The sequence below is a fragment of the Wyeomyia smithii genome, chromosome 3, assembly GCF_029784165.1.
Source record: "Wyeomyia smithii strain HCP4-BCI-WySm-NY-G18 chromosome 3, ASM2978416v1, whole genome shotgun sequence".
Taxonomy (NCBI): domain Eukaryota; kingdom Metazoa; phylum Arthropoda; class Insecta; order Diptera; family Culicidae; genus Wyeomyia; species Wyeomyia smithii.
Genome location: NC_073696.1, coordinates 23055262 through 23080479, shown reverse-complemented (window position 1 = coordinate 23080479; position 25218 = coordinate 23055262). Strand labels below are relative to the sequence as shown.

Below are 25218 nucleotides of genomic sequence, written 5' to 3'. Positions count from 1 at the left end.
TAGATTAGTGCCGGAGGACGCCAATTTCGATTAACCGCAGCAAAACAAATATCAAAAGTGGGAGTGCTGTTGTGGAGCCGAATTAGCGTTCCGCGGAGTTCAAAACTCAATCAGTTTCGATCTGAAAATCCGTGGGTCGGCGTTCGTAAAACTTTAACTCTCAAGAGCCATCGAATGATACCCGTCAATCCGGAGATAACGCAACATTCAGTTAAACCAGCATCGAAATCAACAAATTGGAATAGAACATTCATAAAAAAACCTGAAGATTGCTCCTTCCGCGAGTGGGACCAACCCCGTAACACTTTCCAGAGCGTACAGTTTATGGCCAGTAAATATTGGCCATAAAGTAGTATCAAATTTTAGGCGCTTCACGGTTTTGCCCTACCCGACACGTTACCGGTCTTCTAACATTCGGACCACGTCATCCGCACCGCGCGGATCATTCATCGCACGATCATCATCAGGCGAAGAAGTTGCCATTGGTTTTGGTGTGAAATGTTTGATGGAAAGAAAATAAAAATGGTGATATATTCTATCGATATCCATAGAATTCGGTGCTATTAAAAGAAAAAACAACTCTTGTGTCCCCCTTGTGGGCTATCAGATCGAACCAGCCTACACACAAACCGGACTGGCCAACCTGCTTGACAGCTGAAACGGTGAGGATTATATTATATCTACCCCGTTGTTGTCGTCTGTTCTGGAACGACAATGAATGTCGTAGCGTAAAAATCATCTATCGGCCAGGGGAACGATTTTTTTCCTAAAAGTAATATAATGTCATTAGTTAGAATTTGGGAATCAATGTCGTATGCCGGTTTGAAAATCAAGATGGCGGACAGTTTTGAATGTTGAAACGGGGGTTTGATAGCCAAAGTAATAGTTTCGAAATGTTTTGGAGTACTCTGCTGATCCAACAAAGCACAACATTCAAGAACAGTTCATCATTCAACATGACAAAAGTCTCCTAGAACAATTCTAAACGTTACTATTAAATTTTGTATCTCGTTACGGTCCGGTACATTCATGTCTAAGCACTTTTCGAACCAAAAAAAGTTAAAAAAATAACGTAAAAATAAATCCACCTTTCTGGCTCACATAGTTTTGGTACTTCTAGTACTACTGATACTACTACCTTTGACTTCAATATCTCCTCGGCGTCGTCATGGCATTGACTGAACAAGCTCAGCAGTTGTTTCCTAGGTGATCTTGACCCATTAATTTGAACGTATCTGCTGCAATTGCTGGATGCCTTTTGGTCTGGGTCCCTAATTTTCAAAGTTGACCAGAGATACTCGATCGGATTAAGGTCGAGAGACTGTGCTGGCCACTCCATAACCATCATACGCGTTTCCTTGAACCACTGCGAAACCAGCATTAAGTTGTGCTTCAGATCTCCGTCCAACTTTAGCTTTTTTGTGCAGAGGCTGGCAGTTTCCGGTTCAAAATATCCATATAAACCTTCTTGGACATGATTCCATCGATAACCAACGGCGGATGGAGCCATAGATCCCACACCATGACTTCTGCAGAAAAAAATTAAAGTCATGCTCATCACTCCTTTTTCATTTTCTTGTAATACCATCAGACCCAAACTTTCGTCTTGTCTGACCAAATCACTTTATTCCAGTCATCACTAGTCCCGGAAATGTGGTCCAGAGCCCGCTTCAATCTTTTTTTTGATATTTTTTGGGGACAACCATGACTTCTTAAGTGCTACTCTGCCCTTAAGACTTTTCTTATGACGGCGATTTGGTACGGATTTTTAATCTGTTTCGCCATTTTCGCAGCTAAAAATCCCCGGTCAAGCTCCGCTTTCTTCACGATAGCTCTGTCAAATCAGCCAGATGTCTTCGAAGGACCTTCTGTTCACTCAGTTGGTGATATAGAATAACGCTTTCTGTACATTGGCAATATTACGGTAGCTTTGCAGTTTTGTGACGTGCAATAATCAAATTTCTTCTGCTACGCTTTTTTCGTCATTTGGCACCAAATAACCTCTTATTTTAAACACGGACCTGAAATTTTAAGCACGGAGCACTAAATAACAGCTAGACACAATGTTAACATTCGAGAAAGTTGCAGAATACACACTGAATCTCTGAAAAACAGACTTAAATCGTGATATCCGTTCAAGAGTGAATAAATTGCACAATTTTTTACCTTTTTTTAATATTCTTCATATAAAGTCTCAGGAAAAGATATAAACGCGATATTTCCAATGATAACGTGATTTGAGACTCATTTCATTAACCTGATTGCGAATAGCTCATGCGGAGTCTGCCCACAATAGAGGCATTTTTCAGCATCCTCATTGCAGGCGTCATTCGCATATTGTTCTCTGCATTTATCACATCTCGTTTAATTGCCGCAGTGGGTGGCCGTATTACTTAACTGCTCGCAATTGCGGCAGATCATTACTCATGGTACAAACAAGCGCACGGGTAGACGCACCTTGTCTACGAGCTCATGGCTCGGCAGAGCGCATTCGGCGAAAGTCACGTTAGAAGAGACTGATTGGGTATCTTGTCGAATCCTCGGAACGGCCTGTTCCAGCCTTCAATGGGCCTTGACGGTCAGTCTCGAATCACTGACCACACCGCACACTGTTTCCAAAGCTGCAAACACGTGAACGAATTTTTTTTTTGAGTCAAAAATAATAATTTTAGAGCCGCCTTCAGCATAGTTGATCCATTAATTAATCTCCGTGTCGTAGAAATTGCAATTTTGTGATTATTCATCTCATTAATCATTCATTTTTGCATATAAAAATGCACTCAATTTTGTCGAACAAAGTGGATTTTTAGATTCCAAAATGAGAAAAGTAAAATTCACTGTTAAGTGGATTAATCACAAAGTTGCAACTTCTATATGATGGAAAATAAAAATGGAACAACTTAACTGAAGACACTGCGGCTCTAAAATCATTTGTTGTGGGTCAAAATAATTTCGATCACGTTTTTGCCGCTTTGGAAACAGTGTGCACCGTCAATCTCGACTGCGCGAGCTGGAATGTACACGTGGTATTCCAGCTCACAAACAGTAATTTCGTTTGCTAGCTTGAGGTTTGACACTAAAACGCGCCTTTATTTTGGGCCGGAAGTACACAACCCAAGGACCCGGAAATCCTTCTGGATATAACTTTACCCGATGGATGAGGTCTTCTAGGGCTGCTTTTTCGACCCACGGTGCCCTGTGCACGCCTGGAGCGGACGGGGAATCGATCGCGATTCCGCCTCCGGAATTGCAGAAGTCGGTTTCTTCCCCGTCCGTGTTGGACAAGAGAATCAAATTCACAAACCAGAATAAAAATCGAAACTGTGGGAAAAAAAACAAGAGAAAAAGAATTATGCTTCTACTGCTTATTCCAAGTCTATTGTTCCGAAAGCTGCTAATCCGTGCTGCAAATGGTGTATCAACGGCACTCCTCGCATAACTTTCAGAGTAATTACTTCCAGAGCACATCACGGAGTCGAACAAAAAAAAACGCACCGTACACAAGCTTCGTAACTCTTCTAGCTAGCTCTTCTTAGGGACATCCTAGCTCTTCAGTGCAGAAGCGTAGCTAGGGGGGTGCGGTTGGTGCGGTCCGCACCAGGCCCACCACTCAAGGGGGCCCCAAAATCTTGCGAATACCAAACCGGTCAACATGCCCATCTTAACTCAACCTCAGACTCGCCAGACTTGGTAAAGCATGCACCGCACTAGAAGCGGAACAAAAATTGAGCTCTTGCTTGCGAGGTTTCACGCATTTGAGCTGGGTGCTTCGGTCGACGATTCGGCACGCGAAGAATGAAGAATACCTGAAGAATATCTCTTTGCTGGTGTTTTTCTAAAGTAACATAGAGCGCACGGTGTAGCCCCGAGTCATTTTGCTTGCTTTTTTGCTTCGTGACATCTCCTGTCTATTTGTACTCTGCTTCTCCTTGCTATGTATATTACATGTTGCAGCTAGTGCAGAGGGTGAGCGCTGACGACGTATGCGGGTAAGTGGGTGACTATTAGGGTGTCCTAAAAAAATCGATGTTGAAAAAGTCAAGGTGCTCAGCCCTAAATTGACAGATAATGTTATTTATAGCATTTTTGTAGGGAGCTCCGAAGCCGCAAGGTTACAGAGCCTGCTTTGGTAAGCGGGTGGTCGTGGGTTCGAATCGTAGTAGAATCAGGCCATTTGGTTGTCAAAGGACTTTAGCATGGGTTCATTCTCAAGCTCCCCAACACGTACCCTTCCTTCAATCTGAATTCTACAGTACCTCTGTCGACTCTCCTTCTAACAAAAATAAGTCCCTATTATAATAAAACTGGTGTGAGTAACATATGAAAGTTCTCTCCAGGTAATTGTAATTAGGCGATATTGTTAGGATGAACAGAGGCTCGGTATAGTAGAGCAGTTAGCTTGAAACGGAAAGGTACAACTTACACACAAGCATGGATGTGAATGATAAGCGTATCACTTACTACAATAGTGATACTGCCAATAATCTGAAGTGCGGCGTACAGAAAACACCTGGGCAATATCACAATAGATCTAATCTCTGGTCGCAGTGATGAGTCCACACAGAAAAAAAATTTTTTGTAGAACATTTCGACTTTCTAAAAAATTGTTTTCAGGTTGCTCAAACGTGATTTTTAAAAAAATGACTTTTTCGAGCTACAAACCCACCTTTTTGTCCTTTTTTCAATTCTGTTCGATTCCTAAATTTTTCAAATATTTTTTTATTTTTGTGGGATTGTTTTCGAATATTTTGCATGGTTTAGTTCAGCATTGCATACAGTTTTTTTGACTCACAGAGTCCATTAAACATCACAAAAAAAATTATTTTTCTAACCATTTTCAGATAAAACCCTTCAAAAAGCAAATAAAAAAATCTTCGATCAAGAACTGAAGTTTTCATTGCAAAGCGAGATTTACGACGAAAATTCACATGAAAAAAGATCCTTGATATTTTATCGGGGAGCTGAGATATTGGCATTTTTCTATGTGATGGAAAACTATGCATTATAACAAATATGTTAAATAACTGTTTCATTTTGGGAGATAAAAAATAACAATGTTCAGAAAACAAATGCATTTTTTGATGGCTGATAACTTAGTAGAAGGTTTACAAATTCGGAAAAATCTGCGAAAAAAGTTAAAATGAAAATTATGATTTTTAGTGCCTTCTAATAGAAAACTCAATATTGCTCGTAATATGTAACAGTTAGAAACATGATGTCTTGGGTAAAGTTTCTTGTTTTAAGATAACCTTAAAACTATGTTGAAGACACCTTGCGTCTATCTTATTTTGATTAAAAAGTAAATTTTTCATCTCACTCATTGGTGGATTGATCACCCATCTTTCTACATTAAAAGATGCATTTCTAAATATCCTGAAACTTTTCCGAACATACCTTATGGCTATAATAAACATTTGAATCACTATTTAAGAAATTATACGCACATACGGCAAAATAAAACACTGTGCAATGGAGATAGTGAACTTTAGTGGCATTTTTGACAAAATGCATATTTTTCCATCACATGTATAACGCCAATATCTCAGCCCCCCGATAATATATCAAAAATCTTTTTCCATGTAAATTTTCGTCTTGAATCCCGCTTTGCAGTAAAAATTTCAGTTCTTGATCAAAATATTTTTACATGTGTTTTGAACGGTTTTATCTGAAAATTATGAGAAAAATTTACTTTTTTGTGATGTTTATCGGGCTCTGCGAGTCAAATAATTGAATGCGATTCTGAACCAAACCATGCAAAATATTAAAAACAATCCCACAAAAATTGTAAAATACCTATATGGAATAATTTAGAAATCGAACAGTTTTGTAGCTTAAAAAAGTCATTTTTTCATAAATCACGTTTGGGCAACTTGAAAACGATTTTTTAGAAAGTCGGAATGTTCTACAAAAATGCTATAAATAACATTATCTTTCAATTTAGGGCTGAGCACCTTGACTTTTTCAACATCGATTTTTTTGGGACCGCCTAGTGACTATATATTTGTGTTGTTTTTGAAATTAAATGTCAAGAATTAAATGGAATTAAATTTAATGTAATTAAGCAGCAAAATAATGCTCTGTTTTATAGTTTCAAAAGAACAAGAACATATAATTTTTTTATATGCAACAGCTGCAATTACTTGGATTTCCTTGTTTCGTTCTTACATTTGATGTTTTTTTCACACGTTTACTGTACCACACGCGCAAACCAGGAGGCTAATTTACTTCTTCTGAAAAAATGTAGCAAGAATAATAGCAAGATGATCTACGTGGTGTTTTTTTTTTTTGTTCACATAACATTCATTTGACACGGCACAATACTCTACGAGGTGTTGTTCTCTAAATATAGAAATCTCAATACAGGCATTAAAACCGGGGCGCATTACACAGTTCAAAAGAAAGCATGCGTTTCGCATGAGGTTCAAATTGCTTTATATTTTTGAGCCTTCAGCCAGAAAATACAGTAGAGAATAATCGAGACACACACTCGGGTTAGGTGCTTTGGTCTTCAACTTGGTGCGCAACAAATTAAGAAAAGCATCACACAGCAAATATCTCTTCACGGATCAAAACAAAACGAAAAAGAAAAAACGCTCTAAGTGCCTACCGGTGACAAACACAAGGTTACCGCACTGCATTCGTAGCTTCTGTAGCTCTTGCGCCGAGCTGGTGCTTGCTACGAATGACGCATAAGAAGATAATACGCTCGTGGTGCTGTGTGTTTTTAATTCGGCGTTGTCACCGAGCGGTCCGAAGCGGTACTTTAACCAAGTCTGGAAAACGCTGTCTATCTGTATTGCTGTGTGGCTAACTTGAAAACATGAAACAGAGCGAGGGAAATAATCTGTGTTCGCACGTGACTATATGTACTTGAAAACAGTTGGCTCTAAGTTAAAGTTGATCAAGTTTCTCTAAGTTGAAGTTGATCAAGGACAATTTGAGGTCAACGATGAGTAACTTGAGATTAACAAACCTTGCCATTTTATCAATCGAACGTGATATCACTGATTCCATTGATTTTGAATCTGTAACTTCTGATGTTGACAACTAAAAGGCTCGGAAAGTGAGTATCTAAATTTACCTAATTTTTTATTTTGGGGACAACGGAATAAATAAGTAGAAAAACCTAAATTTCTTGTTTGTCTCAATTCCTTTTATGAAAGAAAAAACTGCCCAGTCATTTTCGTTGGGGGCCCACATTTTTGTTGCCGCACCAGGCCCACCAAACCAAAGCTACGCCACTGCTCCAGTGTCTTCTGCAAATTTGTTAGGCTTTTAAAATACTATACTTTAACGTAATGTAGTGCATTATTGGAGCATTATTGAGCTCTCTAGAAAGGTAAATGCAAAAAAGTAGGTTTTCCCATACAAATTTTCATACAAATTTGAAGTGTAATGCGCTAAGCGGAGATAAAACCAATCGACTTCCAGTATGTTTAGGGTTGTTTGGGGCCCCAAAAGGAACCAAAAAAACTTAGTTCTGGAAAATCGATCACTTTACCCCACCCTAATGCTCACTGATCGGAGTCAATCTACAAGGATATTTGCGGCAATTGTGCTACCTTCTGGCTCTGCAAAAGATGTTGCGATTCAATGAAAAACGCTCGTTTTAAAAATGCAACGTCTTCTACTAACGCTGCCATGTTGGAACTGAAGGATACTTATCAGACTGTAGTTGAAGAGCTAAAGTTCCAATTCAGGGTTCGCAACACATCTAAACGTTCTCGTGATAAGGATGCAACGGACCCAGTGAGACAGCCTACGTATATTTTCCGCGGGACTGGTCAACAGGCAAGTACCAAACTTGGAGGACCTGCAGTGAGCCCGGTTGACATCTTCTAAGTATACCTAACTAAAATATCCCCTGAAGTGTCGGAGAGTGTATGTAAAAAAAGCAAAGCCTTGGTGCTACATTCCGATTCGGAACTTGACCTACTGTTTATTTATACACAGACTTCGCAGCCGACTGTTTAGTGCACAGGACAAATGCGGGGCTAGCGCTACGATCCTACTGACACTAACAGTCTCTCCCGAGCCGAGACTCGAACCCACGACGACTGGCTTGTTGGGCCAGCATCGTACCTCGAGACCATCTGTGAGATAAGTGTATGTAAAGCCTTGCTAAAAAGTGTCTGCAAATAAACGATTTCGCTCCCTCTGGACAGGAAATTGTACTAGTTGAATCGATTTATTGCTTCTGGTCTCCATCAAATCAACATCAACAAACAACTGAAATCGGGACAAGCAAAAGATCGATGCCATATTTTTCGACGTCGCAAAAGCGTGCGGCAAAGTACCATAGCTAAACTCGATTATTTGAGCTTTCCATGCTAGATTACGGATCGGCTGCGCTCCTATCTGACAGAGCGAAATGCTCTTGTCAGCGCCAACGGATCGCCTTCTCGCATCTTCGTCATCGCATCTTGTGTTCCACAAGGTAGCGTTCTAGGTCCGCTCATATTTGCTTTCGTTTAAAATCTGATTATTTGCTGTACGCCGACGATTTAAAAAAATATTGCATCGCAAAGACTCACCTCGATTGCTGCGCTCTACAGAAGAATATTGATAAGCTATAGTGTTGGTTGCTTGAAAACGGGGTTTTCAAAACGGGGAAAAAAATATTTCACTATCAAACCTAAATATTGTTTATGAAAATTATTTAAAAAAAAGCAGACAAAATTAAGTTTCCTACTTTCCGTAATAAATTAGAACAAAGTAATTAATAATACTTTCCACTTTAAATTAGAATAGAAAAACCACAAGCATTTGGCTATTCCAATGCATTATAAGATCAAAAAACAGCACACTGTTAAAAACTAACAAAAAGTAAAAGCCCAAAGTCAGTGATCACGACTTTGAACTCGAAATAGAAATTTCCGGCAGCGCGAACGCGACCGATAGAAAGCAATATTTCAGGATTGCGCAAATCTCTCTATCTAGTTTTTTGCGATTTTTTGGGCGGGAGAGTGGGAGAAAAGCCATCCACACTAGCGACACCAAATACTTTAATCACGCCAGCAGTTCGATAAATCAAGATCACACAAATCGGGCAGCAATTCCAAAACCGCACTATTTCCCAGGCCCCGGGAAGAAAAAAAAGCAGCCTCTGCGCTAATTTTTCGAACCACTAGCAAAACTAATAATCTGAAAATTATAATAATTAAGCGAAACCAATCGAGCCAAAGACGATGATTCACGAGGGGTAGCATCCAAAAAGCAAACATATTTGGAAGGCCAATTAGTAGACCATTTGCGCCGCCTGATCCGAGGCCCGCTGAAAAAAAAAGAGGAAAAGGAAGTCTACCTGTTTTCGACACCCAGTATATCGATGGACATTAGTAGAGTACGTAGCAGGGAAGATTAAGAAGATTGGGCTTTGCGTCCCGCCAAGCACAAAGGGATCAAGTATGTTGTAGTAAACAAGTATGGAATAAACCAGAAACCCACGGCCGACGGACGGGTGGAACGCAGACAAAAATCCTTACCGCGATGCGGCGGCGGTGACGGTGGCCAGACACTGGTGGAGCAAATGGTGGACTCTTTTTGAATATTAATTAAGTTGTATTTAGAAGCAGGTTGAAAACATACCGATCGATCGGCGCGCAACCGACGACGGTTGGTGCACAAAAGAAACCAACAACCAACCGACGGCTAATAAAAAATTAAATAAATTTATACTGCACCATGAGTTCTGTTCTGTTAAGGTGTAATATGCTGTACAACCGGCTACTCGAATTATTGTTTGTGTACAGCAATGGCAGTCCCGTCCATCCGTTCGCGCAAATGATCAATCCTCGCTTCGGTTCGGACAGCGCCGAAGCGAAGCACAGCGCGAAGAATTGTCGATCGAGATCGAGTCAATGCTCGTCGCTCGGCTGGCACTGTGGGAGAGATGTAACCATCCGCTGACCAATGTTTCTGCGACACTATCAACTGGCGATCGTTGGGGGAAAGTTTCCTCTGTTTGTTTCCCACCGTGGAACGCACAGGGAGAAACCGCGACACGTTACACATATCACCGTGAATCGTTTTGTCGTAGTCAGTTAAGAGACATGTTCATTGACTGTTCCAACATGTTTTACTTCGAATCTCTACTTCTGTGAGTGCGACTTCTCGTCTCGTTTCCTTTTCCGTCACCACTCTAACCCCTCCGGTCAAACCACGCTTCTTGCCCATCAATCATATGAGCTTCGGCTGTCATCTTGAATTTTCTTTCGCATACTCCGTTTCGCTAGTGAGCCCCAGGAGATTTGAATACAATAAGTGACGAACCTTGTATTTATCGCTTCGACAGAATCACGTCTCCTGGTGGCACTAAAAATCAGCAAGTTCCGAGGAGAAGCTAACGTATACATCTTGTTTCGTATTTTTCCTTGCAGGAGTTAATGGACGCATCGAGTATAGCATTACGACCGGCGATGAGAACGGAGACTTTCAGATTCTGAGCAACGGAACGATTCGCACCCGTCTGGCTCTCGATCGGGAGACTAGGGCGAACTATAATCTGATCGTAACGGCACGGGATTGTGCCAAGGAGCCGGAGATGCGGCTATCGTCCACCGTACAGGTAATGCCGAAACCCCGCCGGCATTCAATTTAACCGGAACGCATATTATGTATGTTTTTTTTTCACCCCTCCATTCCTCAGGTTACAATCGTCCTGAAGGACGTGAACGACCTTGCGCCGGAGTTCGTGACCCCGAACGAAACCAGCGTGGCAGAGAACATTCCGGCCAACACCGTCATTATGGCCATCAAGGCGGTCGATCGGGACGAAGGTCGCAACGGATATGTCGAGTATCAGCTGGACCCGAGCGTGCAGACACCGTTCACGATCGGATCGGCGGACGGATTACTGCGTGTATCCGGTCGGCTCGATCGGGAAACCAAGGCCAGCTATGAACTGACGGTGATCGCTAAGGATCGCGGTGAACCGCCAAAGTCCAGCCATTCCCGAATACTGATACACGTGCTGGACGAGAACGACAACAGCCCGATCTTCGACCCGAAACAGTACAGTGCGGCTATCGCGGAAAACGCCAGCATCGGGGCCAGCGTGCTGCAGGTAAGTAGTGTTGTCCCCCGGGTGTACGCCATTATCTGCATGACTGCTGCCGAAAGATAAAAGTTGACGATACTGCAGGAAAAGCATTTAAAATTTGTTCTTTGATCTCGAATCTTCTCGCAGGAGGTTACCGTGGTTGCGCGAAGTGCAACTTAAAACGTTTTCGCTGTTCAGAGCTTCGAGCATCACGAAATTCCTTTATTTTTTTTTGCGAATAAACCGGTATACGTATTTCGGGTGTCATGATTAACCGATTATCTTTCCGCCCTTACTCTTATTGTCGTGCTTCAATTCCTTAGCTATTTTGTAACAAGTTTAGGAAAAATTCATTGAAAAGGTACTCAACACAATTTCTGTCCATAACATCATCACATGTTGCACCACTCAACAGTGCCACAAGCGCGGCGGCGGCGTTGATTGTCCTACAATTATCTACACTTCAGCCCACGACGACGGCTCTCACTTAGGGATTGCTGCAAACTGCGTGCAAATGAGCGCTAACATTGCGCTGCTCATTATTCACTTAAAATCGTTTATCTATAACTAATAAATTATTCATGTTTCGCCCGATAATCGACTTCTTTTCGCATTTGCTTCGTTAAACTTTGTGATTAAGCGGCCATCCCGGCTCGGCTTTTGCTCTGGGCTTGATTTTGTCCTCGTCTTGAAGCAAAAATTGATACACGAAAACGTTAAACCGCACCACAGTACGGTAGGCTGGCTGTTCGGCCTGCCGAACACTTCTTAAATCGTCTCGCCAATCAAGCGCCGTACACACATCCGCAGACGATGACTAATTAACTATTATAATTCGCCAGCATTTGCAGCGGATTTACCCCTCTCGGACGGCTGCACTGCAGCCATCATAGAGCCAATCGATTCAGGAAAGATTTTAAAATGTTCCATTTTTTTCTTCTTCTCTCTTCTACGTTTGCCATTTTGCGGTTTTTTTTTGCTGCTGTCACGCACGAAACAACCTGGCGGATGGCATGCAGGTTTCCGCAACCGATATCGACGAAGGCGCTAATGGACGGGTCCGTTTCTCGATTGCGGCCGGCGACGACAATCGAGACTTCACCATCAGCGAGGACAGCGGCATAGTTCGGGTGGCCAAGAATTTGAACTACGAGCGAAAGTCGCACTACACGGTAACAGTCCGGGCTGAGGACTCTGCCAGCGACACGGAGAACGGTGAGGTTCGCTTCGACACCGCCAAACTGTCCATCACCATCACGGACATTAACGATAATCCGCCGACCTTTCTGGACTCACCCTACCTGGCCTACGTGATGGAAAACGTGATTCCGCCGAACGGTGGCTACGTCATCACGGTGAAGGCCTACGACGCCGATACGCCACCGTTCAACTCGCAGGTTCGCTACTTCCTCAAGGAGGGCGATACGGACTTTTTTAAAATCAACGCATCCAGCGGTGAAATCTCACTGCTGCGGGCACTCGATCGTGAAATGCAAGCCGAATACATTCTGACTCTAGTGGCAATGGACACCGGTAAGTGATTGCAATCCTTTTTTTTCCTGACTTTTTTTACCCTCTGGGAGCCCATGGTTTGGTTTCTTTCATTCAGTCCGGGATACGACAGAACTTTGCATGACGGCCCACGAAAAAGCCGTCTGTTGTCCCAGGGTAGAAGGACCTTTCACCGGCCTACATATCTGCGAGCTTCGCTTCTCCCCTCTTATATCCGTCGTGCTACTACAACCCTGGCTGGCGATCGAAATTAGCGAAATACGAACTACACACAGGCGAAACGTCGTTAATGAACGTAAACACTTTTGGCCTTCAGTTACACTTAAGCGGGGCTTTGCTATTCCCCATCATGCCAGCCTGGCGAGCCACTTTAAATTGGCCCCGTACAGGCAACCACGCAACGCAAGATGTAAGCACTTTTCGATAACTTCTCTCTCTCTCTCTCTCTCTCTCAACCAACCGGGTTTCGTTCAATTCGCATCCGCACATGCGCAAAACCTCGCAAGTTCGTGCGGTTTGTATTTGCGGGAGTCTGAGGGAAGTAAGGGGGTCTGCAGTCGAAATCGGGCGGAAATGCCTCGAGTGACTAAAACTGCACGTTTTGCTACTACCAGCAGTGGTGTGCCTATCCACACCAATCCACAAAAAGTAGGGTGCGAAATTGGGGGATTGGGGAGATGGGTAGTTCGACAGCAATGCGGTTAACGAAGGCACAGAAACAAAACAACAAAGTTTGACGGTGCACTCAACGCTGCAGTTAACGAACATAAACACAATTAGTTTTGTATTGAGAAAATTATATCCTTTACAAGCATATTGGAAAACGTTGCTACTAAACGTCACCAAGTTTGTGCGGCTGTAAGTCGCAACAAAAGCACAAGCAGAGGAAGCAATTGGCTGCGAACAGATTCGTTTCTCAAATGCTTTGCGTTTTGTTTGCGAAATGTTTCACCTTGAACTAATGTATGTCGATTAACAGAGATTTAACTTTATTAATTTGACTTTATCTTAAATTATCGAGCGATAATTTTATCGATGACAATGTCAATAGTTTTATTTATAATTTTATCCACAACTTTTTTTCTATTTTTGTCACATTTTTAGTATAGTTGAATTTATTAATGTTTGATATTAATCATAATTTGAATTATCTCTCCAATTCGTATCTCATAATTGAGAGAATGATGAGTAGAACATGGTGTAACGGTTTGACCAGAAAGTTGGCGCGGGGTGAGGAAGCGTTTTACCTTTGTTATACTAAACAAAGGTTATAAAATCGGTCGAAAAACGCAAAATAGATCCAAGGTCCGGAGGGCCGAACCGTATATACCATTCGACTCAGCTCGACGAACTGAGCAATGTCTGTTCGTGTGTATGTGTGTGTGTGTATGCATGTTGTCTGTATGTATGTGCCGCAAAATAGTAACTCACCTTTCTTACAGAACGCAATATCTGATTTTGAGGATCTTATACGCAAACGAAAGCTGCTGTGCTCCCCCAGAATGCTACCGAGTGGATTTTTGATTAACGGCTTAGATATTAAATTATTGATCAAAGAGTACTTTTTATATGCGACATTCAACATTTAAGGCAAAATTAATGGCACAGAGAGCCATGTGTTATACACCAATCGACTTAGATCGACGAACTGATCAATTTCGTCTGTTCTCTGTGGTTTTAGTATGAAATCTGCATCATTTTTATTTATTACCGTTTCCGACAGCTCGATTATTTCAAAAGATTTCAAGTTTCTTCTAGCCGACATTCGAAAAATTGGCTTGTGAGCGAAAAAATAATACTCTCATACATACTCCAGTGATTCTATGATCGTATTTTGTTCACCCTCTGGAATACTATCTTTTAAAATCATTTTATTTATTATTGAATTCGGTATTCTTAAATCGATATACATTTGAGGTGATAAGCGTATAGTAATAGACAGTATAGCAGAGGTTTCTGCACCACTAGGTGGATTAATTTAGGTTTTTCACTTTGGAGGGTTGGAGATGAAGCATCACTATGTAACAGCGAATAACTTTTTTTGTGTTTGTTGATATATCCTTACGAACAAGGCAATTGAATACCGCAAATTCAGGTGTTTTAATTTGGAAATTGTTTCTTAAATTTATTAATATTGGTAGCAAGGTATGTAGCATTGTCATTTTTATAATTTAAACGCATCCAAATGATACATTATGAGATGCGATAATTTTTATGCCTCAGTTGTTTATAAACAAACCTAGTCGCTGGCAATTTTTTTTCCAATATGGCCGATTCTGCTTTTGACATACCGTTACACCATGTCTTTATACATCATGGAGAATACTAGTTTAGATTAGAGTTGTATACTGCTCAAGCCAGTAACGGAATAGCAGCTGGAGTCAACCTTCGAGCTCTGCGCTTGAGACTGAGCAAGGATCAATTAGCACAGATCAGTACTTTCTCCCTGAAAAAGTTTAGCGAAAATAGGGGAACTGCTCCATTATTTATCTCATCCCATCATGAAACATGAAAACACAATTGAAAACAGGAAAAAAACGTAGATTTTCTAACTAAACCAATCTGCTAACCCATGGGATGGTTTCTTCTTAGTTCACTTTATATTTCTCATAAACTGCCGGTACCCGCATAACTGTCCCATACTGATTTTGGTCACTTTTGAGTTATCATCGGGAATCAACCTAATTGTTATCATATTTCTGGGAAAAAATTAAAATTGATACTTTTGTATAGAAAAACATGGAAACAGTACCAAGTTGTTTTTCTCCCATATTGAAAGTACTCGCATCACAGTCCCACTGCATAGTGGTACAAACTGCAAACATATAATTTTGCTCCAGATTAGTGTATATCGGATTATTTTAGGCATATAGAAGTATGTCATTTAATTAACTAGACTAATGTTGTTTTTCTGTTGTACAATTTACGTTGCCAATGATACTGCCGGTTGCTGGTTGAATTTATATGTGATGGAGAACATTTGAAATGTACCCGCATATTTTGTCCCATTTTGTCTTTTTTTTTTCAAGTTATACAACGTGAAACCAATTCCATCCATGGTTTTTGTTCTCAACGATAAACTTGTAGTGCCATGAAACTGTTATGGTCATTGGTTCTGGATGTAATTGCTGGAAATCCGAAAATTCGCGGAAAATAATAAATCGCCGTTTTCTCAACATGTTGTTTTGCATTATGGGACAGTTATCCGGGTACCGGCAGTAAAATAGAGTCCTCAAAAACTCACTTAAAAGCTTTAAATTTAATATTATAGTCGGGCATCTCTAGCGGACCATTTTTTATTTTAATGTAAACTAAACAAAATCACTCACTACACTAAGAATACTTTAATCTTTGAAATGTTCACCTAAAATTTCCAAAAACAAGCTTGAATTAGCAGAAATATATGAGCTGAATTCCTACAATTCCTAAATTTCAACTGTATGTATTTTCACTGCGTTGAAGAAAATCAAAAGTTGCCAAATCAGTTTCTGTTAACACGAAAAAATCATACTGGAAATGTTAAATTATTCCGACATAATTCACATAAATCGAGAGCACTGCAGTGGTTACCTAGGATACCAATTTTGCACGTAAACAAGTACAGCGGATATCTAGGTAACCTATTACGAAGGGCTGCGGCTACGTTCATTCATGGTAATGTGATTCATTCATGATTAACAGTGTGATGAATGAGGGGGCGTCGTGAGATGAATAAATGAGCAGTGATTCAAGTTTTGAGATGGATATAGAAGCGTTGTGGAAAATGGTTTGCTTCACAAAATTCAGGATAAATCTAGCTAAGTTTACTAAATAGACAATGCTGAACGATTCCATAAGAGCACGTATTTTGTTTAATTGTTCAATGATTTCGTGAAAATTTTTTGTTTAATCCGTGCATTCTTCGTGAATATCGGTTTAATGAGATGAATAATGGTGCAGTTCCCCTTCACAAACGAAAAAGACGAGACAAATTCGACGTTCGACTTTATCAGCTCCGTTCTTGGTCCCAGCCTTCTATGATCTTCTGCGAAAATTCATCAATTGCTGTAATTACGAATCATCGCCGTTTATACACAGCTGTGAATCTGAGGCTTTCTACATGCCTCTTGTTTATACAATATCAATGCGAATCCATTTCAAGGATCGTGATCTCTTGAGCGAAAACATTGGTAAACTTTGTCGATGACTTCTCCAATTGAGATTTTACAATAGAACTGCGCGCAAACCAAAACAGAGTACTTCTTTGTTTTTGTTCAGAGAAGAATGGACCTCCCGAAACTGTAAAACACCAATGTATATACTTCTACGTCAAATTTTAATCAAATCGGTAAAAAACACGATAGTTAACAACACATCAAACCAGTGCACACTGGGAAAAAATGAACCCAAATTCCCACTAATTAGAAGCCGCTGGCCTGGCAACTTGTAATATAGCATTTCTTATGTAAAATTGGTCAATAAATCGATTGGTGATAGTTTCATCCTGTGCAGGGCACGGGAAAGGGTCTATATTTCCAGAAATACGCAAAAATATGGTGAAGAGGGGCAAAATAGACCATTTTCCATGCCCTGCATAAAATAAAACCATCACCAATCGATTTATTGACCAATTTTACATAAGAAATGCTATATTTCAGGTTGTTAGTCTAACGGTGATTGTTTAGTGGAAATGTGGGTTCCGGTTTTTCCACGATTGGTGATGGTTTCTGTTGAAACCATTTCATTCCGTTAGTTGAATTACCACCATTTTCCATATGCACTCTTTCCATAGGGCGCTTTAGTTGTCCACGAGCATGAACCAAACTTCGCCTTAGTGGGCTCCAATTTGATTAATGTTTAGAGACGGTCTACTTCGTGCCGCGGAGAATTTTATTTGAGCAGAACTTCCTCCGAAGAACCTCAAGGAATTTCTCTGCTGATGTCGTCCTCGCTAGTTACCAGTGAGCTTTGGTACACGTACTCGTCAACGACATTACCGCTAATCTGAAACCGTGGTGAGAGGTTAACCTCTGGAGTCGTTTGTAGGCTTCTGTGCATCATAAGGATTACGAAAATATCCATATTGAGTTGTATTCGACAATTTTGGACTGTTTTCCAAAGAGAAGAAGTCGTCATCTTTGATTTCAAAATAGTATGCGGAGTTGATTTCTGGCCTCTGGGTATAATTCTGAATTCGAAATACCCATATTATGTGTGGTAATCGGCTATTTTGGTCTGTTTTTCAGAAAACGGAAATCGTCATCTTAGAATTCATTATAGTCGCTGGGGTCGATTTTTGGCATCATCTCGATCATGTTAAGCTGTTTACTGGAAAAATTGGTTGAAATATGTGTTTTTTTTGAACGGAACCCCTCTCCTTCAGAGGAGGTAGGGGTGTCGTACCACCATAGGATTATTTCCTGCTACCAAAAGATTTTACATACAAAATTTGGTTTCATTTATTTGATTAGTTTTCGAGTCGTTGAATGTAATAAACATAGTTGTGTTGGATTTTCGTCACATGGAGTAGAAATGGCGGTTACGTCATTTCGTATTCGTGAATTAATCACTTTAATTAATGGTTTGAGCTTTTGGAATGCACTTTTTATTCACTTTGTCGACCAGTGTTATAATATTTTGTTCAACCAACCTTGAAAATAAGGATTGGGTTTGGCAGTGGTGTAGCGTGACTGGACGACACCCAGGGCGGAAAATTTGGGTGTCATCCTCTAGGTTGCAGTAAAATAATCTTTCAGCCAATAGGAAAAAATATATTTAATTTTCGTGTATGTCACCTCTTAAGGATGCCATGCATAATAATTGATAATTATTTTCGTGAATGTCACTTCTCTAAAGATGACCTGCATGAAAATGTACTCATGGGTATCACCCCTCGAATCTCTATGAAAATGAAACTTATTGCTTTTCAAATAACAAATTTATTACAAGAAGGAGATTTTTACGGTGTTGCTTCTATAGAATCAATAAAAATTTAGCGTGTACTGCCGGTAACCGCAAGTCAGTCCCATCTGTAAAAACATCAAATCGAGAAAACAGCTTCGAAAGATATTTTATTCACGCTCAGTTGTCACTTATTTACGATGAATTATTCTGACAATATTCATGCTAAAATATAGTTTACATACTAGCCTGCACTAATAACGTTGTAAAAACCACTGACTTGCGGTTACCGGCAGTGTAGTTGGAATAAATTTGTTACAAAAGGGGAAAATTTTCCGTTATTGCTTTCAAGGGGTCTTCAAGGGGAAATGCATGTAAACGCTCCTAAAAGCCATCTAACTGAAACCATAATAAACAGAAAGTAAAAATATATAATATTTTTTTTAGTTTAGGTTCAGCAAGCTCTCAGACAAACAGGAAAATCCGAAAAATTGAGCATCAGGAAAGGTTTAGAAGCTATTGCCAAAAATGTATACCAAAATAACCTTAAAACGTTTCTGAAAGCATACAATGGTTTATACTGAAAAACTTTCCTCAATTCCAGAAGAAGCCGTAAAGAAAAGAACTTTGGATATAACATGAAGGGACACTTTAAGGAAAAAACAAAAAATCTGAAAGCGCATCAAAGGCGAGAAAAATCGAAAATGAAATGGATTATAAATTTTACTCTAAATCCATTCAAACCTACTGTAAACAAAAAAAATCAAAATTTTGTGAAACAAAAGGAATTTATTTACTTCTCAAAAACAGTTGAAACCAGATTGATAAACTAGGCAATGGAATAGGCCAAAAAATTATTTGAATTCAGCCCAATGGTTGCAGGATGCTTCTAAATAAAAGAAAAGGCCTAAGCGGACATTGATTTCAAATTAAGCTAAAAGTGGTTTCCTTAGATGAATGAGACTAATGCAAAGCAAAGCCTTGGTGCTACATTCCGTATCGTAACTCGATCTTGTGTTTACTATACACAGACTTCGCAGCCGACTGTTAGATGTACAGGACAATTGCGGGGCTAGCGCTACGATCCTACTGACACTAACAGTCTCTCCCGAGCCGGAACTCGAACGAACGAAAACTGGCTTGTAAGGCCAGCAGCGTACCTCGTGACTAGCTGGGAGGCTGAGACTAATGACTTAATCCAAATTTAGCTCACAGCCTAGTTGAAGGTGCACCACAAAAAAAATCTCATTTTACTCACTATTTTTGAAAGGTTTTTATCAAGTGCTCCACATTTCTGCATTATCATTCAAAAATAAAACAAAGAGGCAACAATTAAAATGATTTCAAATTTATCTCATATATAGCTGACTACGACTTTTAAAGCCAGAATCTGTATATTTTTTATACTTTTTCATTTTATTTTTTTGAAAAGAAAAAAAACGCGGACATGTTCATTACCCCCTCTCCTATAACAAACGTAAACATTCGCGTACCCTCTACCCTTCACAAGTTGTCCACGTGGAATGTGGACGGCTCCGAAGGTAACAAGTAGAAATTTCGCGGGTAGTTATAACAAATTTGTTACAAAAGGGGAAAAAATCGTTTTTGCTTTCAAAGACAGGTTCAATCAATCACGATCATTGAATTAATACAAGCAACTTTAATTCAGGCGAATAACTTAAGTCGTTTTTTTAAAGGTATATATATATTAGGGTGGGGAAAAATGATCGATTTTCCAGAACCAAGTTTTTTTGGTTCCTTTTGGGGCCCCTAACAACCCTAAACTTACCGGAAGTCGATTGGTTTTGTCTCCGCTTGGCGCATTACATTTCAAATTTGTATGAAAATTCATATGGGAAAACCAACTTTTTTGCATTTACCTTTCTAGAGAGCTTAATAATGCTCTAATAATGCACTACGTTATGTTAAAGTATAATATTTTAGATGCCTAACAACTTTGCAGAAGACACTAAAGAGCTAGAATGTCTCTAAGAAGAGCTATAGCTGTTCAAAGTTGAGTATGTCGATTTAAATGCAGGAAATCTTGTTTTCTGCCAACATTACCAATCAGTAGGATTCCCATCAGAAGTAACCTGTCGTAACGAGTTTATACACTCAGCTGGGCCAAGCAAATAAATTTAGGTCAATATTCTAGGCGTAAATAAAATCTACAACGTGTTTCAGAGGTTACTTCTGATGAAATCTGACTGACGCCGGTACACTGGCAGTGTTGGCAGAAAAAATGATTTGTAACATAAATATCGACATACTCAACTTTGAACAGCTCTAGTTTTTTTTGGCACATCCTAGCTCTTTAGTGTCTTCGGCCAAGTTATTGGGCATCAAAAAACCTACCATTTGAAGTCATGAAACCTATGGCTTGAGCCATTTCGAGCTCTTTAGAGAAAAAAATGCAAAATAGTTGGTTTTTCAATACAAATCTCCATATAAATTTAAAATGCAATGCGCCAAGCGGAGACAAAACCAATCGACTTCCAATAAATTCAGAATTGTTTGGGGCCCCAAATAGAACAAAAAAAAACTTGGTTCTGGCTTTCTGCTATCAGGTTTTGTTTTTTCCATATAACGATTCCCCACCCTAATATATATATATATATATATATATATATATATATATATATATATATATATATATATATATATATATATATATATATATATATATATATATATATATATATATATATATATATATATATATATATATATATATATATATATATATATATATATATATATATATATATATATATATATATATATATATATATATATATATATATATATATATATATATATATATATATATATATATATATATATATATATATATATATATATATATATATATATATATATATATATATATATATATATATATTAGGGTGGGGAATCGTTATATGGAAAAAACAAAACCTGATAGCAGAAAGCCAGAACCAAGTTTTTTTTTGTTCTATTTGGGGCCCCAAACAATTCTGAATTTATTGGAAGTCGATTGGTTTTGTCTCCGCTTGGCGCATTGCATTTTAAATTTATATGGAGATTTGTATTGAAAAACCAACTATTTTGCATTTTTTTCTCTAAAGAGCTCGAAATGGCTCAAGCCATAGGTTTCATGACTTCAAATGGTAGGTTTTTTGATGCCCAATAACTTGGCCGAAGACACTAAAGAGCTAGGATGTGCCAAAAAAAACTAGAGCTGTTCAAAGTTGAGTATGTCGATATTTATGTTACAAATCATTTTTTCTGCCAACACTGCCAGTGTACCGGCGTCAGTCAGATTTCATCAGAAGTAACCTCTGAAACACGTTGTAGATTTTATTTACGCCTAGAATATTGACCTAAATTTATTTGCTTGGCCCAGCTGAGTGTATAAACTCGTTACGACAGGTTACTTCTGATGGGAATCCTACTGATTGGTAATGTTGGCAGAAAACAAGATTTCCTGCATTTAAATCGACATACTCAACTTTGAACAGCTATAGCTCTTCTTAGAGACATTCTAGCTCTTTAGTGTCTTCTGCAAAGTTGTTAGGCATCTAAAATATTATACTTTAACATAACGTAGTGCATTATTAGAGCATTATTAAGCTCTCTAGAAAGGTAAATGCAAAAAAGTTGGTTTTCCCATATGAATTTTCATACAAATTTGAAATGTAATGCGCCAAGCGGAGACAAAACCAATCGACTTCCGGTAAGTTTAGGGTTGTTAGGGGCCCCAAAAGGAACCAAAAAAACTTGGTTCTGGAAAATCGATCATTTTTCCCCACCCTAATATATATATACCTTTAAAAAAACGACTTAAGTTATTCGCCTGAATTAAAGTTGCTTGTATTAATTCAATGATCGTGATTGATTGAACCTGTCTTTGAAAGCAAAAACGATTTTTTCCCCTTTTGTAACAAATTTGTTATAACTACCCGCGAAATTTCTACTTGTTACCTTCGGAGCCGTCCACATTCCACGTGGACAACTTGTGAAGGGTAGAGGGTACGCGAATGTTTACGTTTGTTATAGGAGAGGGGGTAATGAACATGTCCGCGTTTTTTTTCTTTTCAAAAAAATAAAATGAAAAAGTATAAAAAATATACAGATTCTGGCTTTAAAAGTCGTAGTCAGCTATATATGAGATAAATTTGAAATCATTTTAATTGTTGCCTCTTTGTTTTATTTTTGAATGATAATGCAGAAATGTGGAGCACTTGATAAAAACCTTTCAAAAATAGTGAGTAAAATGAGATTTTTTTTGTGGTGCACCTTCAACTAGGCTGTGAGCTAAATTTGGATTAAGTCATTAGTCTCAGCCTCCCAGCTAGTCACGAGGTACGCTGCTGGCCTTACAAGCCAGTTTTCGTTCGTTCGAGTTCCGGCTCGGGAGAGACTGTTAGTGTCAGTAGGATCGTAGCGCTAGCCCCGCAATTGTCCTGTACATCTAACAGTCGGCTGCGAAGTCTGTGTATAGTAAACACAAGATCGAGTTACGATACGGAATGTAGCACCAAGGCTTTGCTTTGCATTAGTCTCATTCATCTAAGGAAACCACTTTTAGCTTAATTTGAAATCAATGTCCGCTTAGGCCTTTTCTTTTATTTAGAAGCATCCTGCAACCATTGGGCTGAATTCAAATAATTTTTTGGCCTATTCCATTGCCTAGTTTATCAATCTGGTTTCAACTGTTTTTGAGAAGTAAATAAATTCCTTTTGTTTCACAAAATTTTGATTTTTTTTGTTTACAGTAGGTTTGAATGGATTTAGAGTAAAATTTATAATCCATTTCATTTTCGATTTTTCTCGCCTTTGATGCGCTTTCAGATTTTTTGTTTTTTCCTTAAAGTGTCCCTTCATGTTATATCCAAAGTTCTTTTCTTTACGGCTTCTTCTGGAATTGAGGAAAGTTTTTCAGTATAAACCATTGTATGCTTTCAGAAACGTTTTAAGGTTATTTTGGTATACATTTTTGGCAATAGCTTCTAAACCTTTCCTGATGCTCAATTTTTCGGATTTTCCTGTTTGTCTGAGAGCTTGCTGAACCTAAACTAAAAAAAATATTATATATTTTTACTTTCTGTTTATTATGGTTTCAGTTAGATGGCTTCTCGGAGCGTTTACATGCATTTCCCCTTGAAGACCCCTTGAAAGCAATAACGGAAAATTTTCCCCTTTTGTAACAAATTTATTCCAACTACACTGCCGGTAACCGCAAGTCAGTGGTTTTTACAACGTTATTAGTGCAGGCTAGTATGTAAACTATATTTTAGCATGAATATTGTCAGAATAATTCATCGTAAATAAGTGACAACTGAGCGTGAATAAAATATCTTTCGAAGCTGTTTTCTCGATTTGATGTTTTTACAGATGGGACTGACTTGCGGTTACCGGCAGTACACGCTAAATTTTTATTGATTCTATAGAAGCAACACCGTAAAAATCTCCTTCTTGTAATAAATTTGTTATTTGAAAAGCAATAAGTTTCATTTTCATAGAGATTCGAGGGGTGATACCCATGAGTACATTTTCATGCAGGTCATCTTTAGAGAAGTGACATTCACGAAAATAATTATCAATTATTATGCATGGCATCCTTAAGAGGTGACATACACGAAAATTAATATATTTTTTCCTATTGGCTGAAAGATTATTTTACTGCAACCTAGAGGATGACACCCAAATTTTCCGCCCTGGGTGTCGTCCAGTCACGCTACACCACTGCCAAACCCAATCCTTATTTTCAAGGTTGGTTGAACAAAATATTATAACACTGGTCGACAAAGTGAATAAAAAGTGCATTCCAAAAGCTCAAACCATTAATTAAAGTGATTAATTCACGAATACGAAATGACGTAACCGCCATTTCTACTCCATGTGACGAAAATCCAACACAACTATGTTTATTACATTCAACGACTCGAAACTAATCAAATAAATGAAACCAAATTTTGTATGTAAAATCTTTTGGTAGCAGGAAATAATCCTATGGTGGTACGACACCCCTACCTCCTCTGAAGGAGAGGGGTTCCGTTCAAAAAAAACACATATTTCAACCAATTTTTCCAGTAAACAGCTTAACATGATCGAGATGATGCCAAAAATCGACCCCAGCGACTATAATGAATTCTAAGATGACGATTTCCGTTTTCTGAAAAACAGACCAAAATAGCCGATTACACACATAATATGGGTATTTCGAATTCAGAATTATACCCAGAGGCCAGAAATCAACTCCGCATACTATTTTGAAATCAAAGATGACGACTTCTTCTCTTTGGAAAACAGTCCAAAATTGTCGAATACAACTCAATATGGATATTTTCGTAATCCTTATGATGCACAGAAGCCTACAAACGACTCCAGAGGTTAACCTCTCACCACGGTTTCAGATTAGCGGTAATGTCGTTGACGAGTACGTGTACCAAAGCTCACTGGTAACTAGCGAGGACGACATCAGCAGAGAAATTCCTTGAGGTTCTTCGGAGGAAGTTCTGCTCAAATAAAATTCTCCGCGGCACGAAGTAGACCGTCTCTAAACATTAATCAAATTGGAGCCCACTAAGGCGAAGTTTGGTTCATGCTCGTGGACAACTAAAGCGCCCTATGGAAAGAGTGCATATGGAAAATGGTGGTAATTCAACTAACGGAATGAAATGGTTTCAACAGAAACCATCACCAATCGTGGAAAAACCGGAACCCACATTTCCACTAAACAATCACCGTTAGACTAACAACCTGAAATATAGCATTTCTTATGTAAATTGGTCAATAAATCG

General features: G+C 39.1%; 1 protein-coding gene and 1 long non-coding RNA gene across 2 annotated transcripts in view; one reads left to right on the top strand and one right to left on the bottom strand.

Annotated features, from left to right (window-relative positions):
- Positions 1–25218, bottom strand: part of LOC129726463 (uncharacterized) — a 125533-nt gene that overhangs the window by 59948 nt on the left and 40367 nt on the right. The gene's annotated exons all lie outside the window — the stretch shown is intronic.
- The window catches only part of LOC129726443 (cadherin-related tumor suppressor), a 254093-nt gene that overhangs the window by 193036 nt on the left and 35839 nt on the right, over positions 1–25218 (top strand). Inside the window, exons 7-9 of the mRNA XM_055683139.1 lie at positions 10380–10567; positions 10649–11065; positions 12061–12574. Of these exons, the coding sequence (XP_055539114.1) occupies positions 10380–10567; positions 10649–11065; positions 12061–12574 (1119 nt within the window). The remainder of the gene's footprint in view (positions 1–10379; positions 10568–10648; positions 11066–12060; positions 12575–25218) is intronic.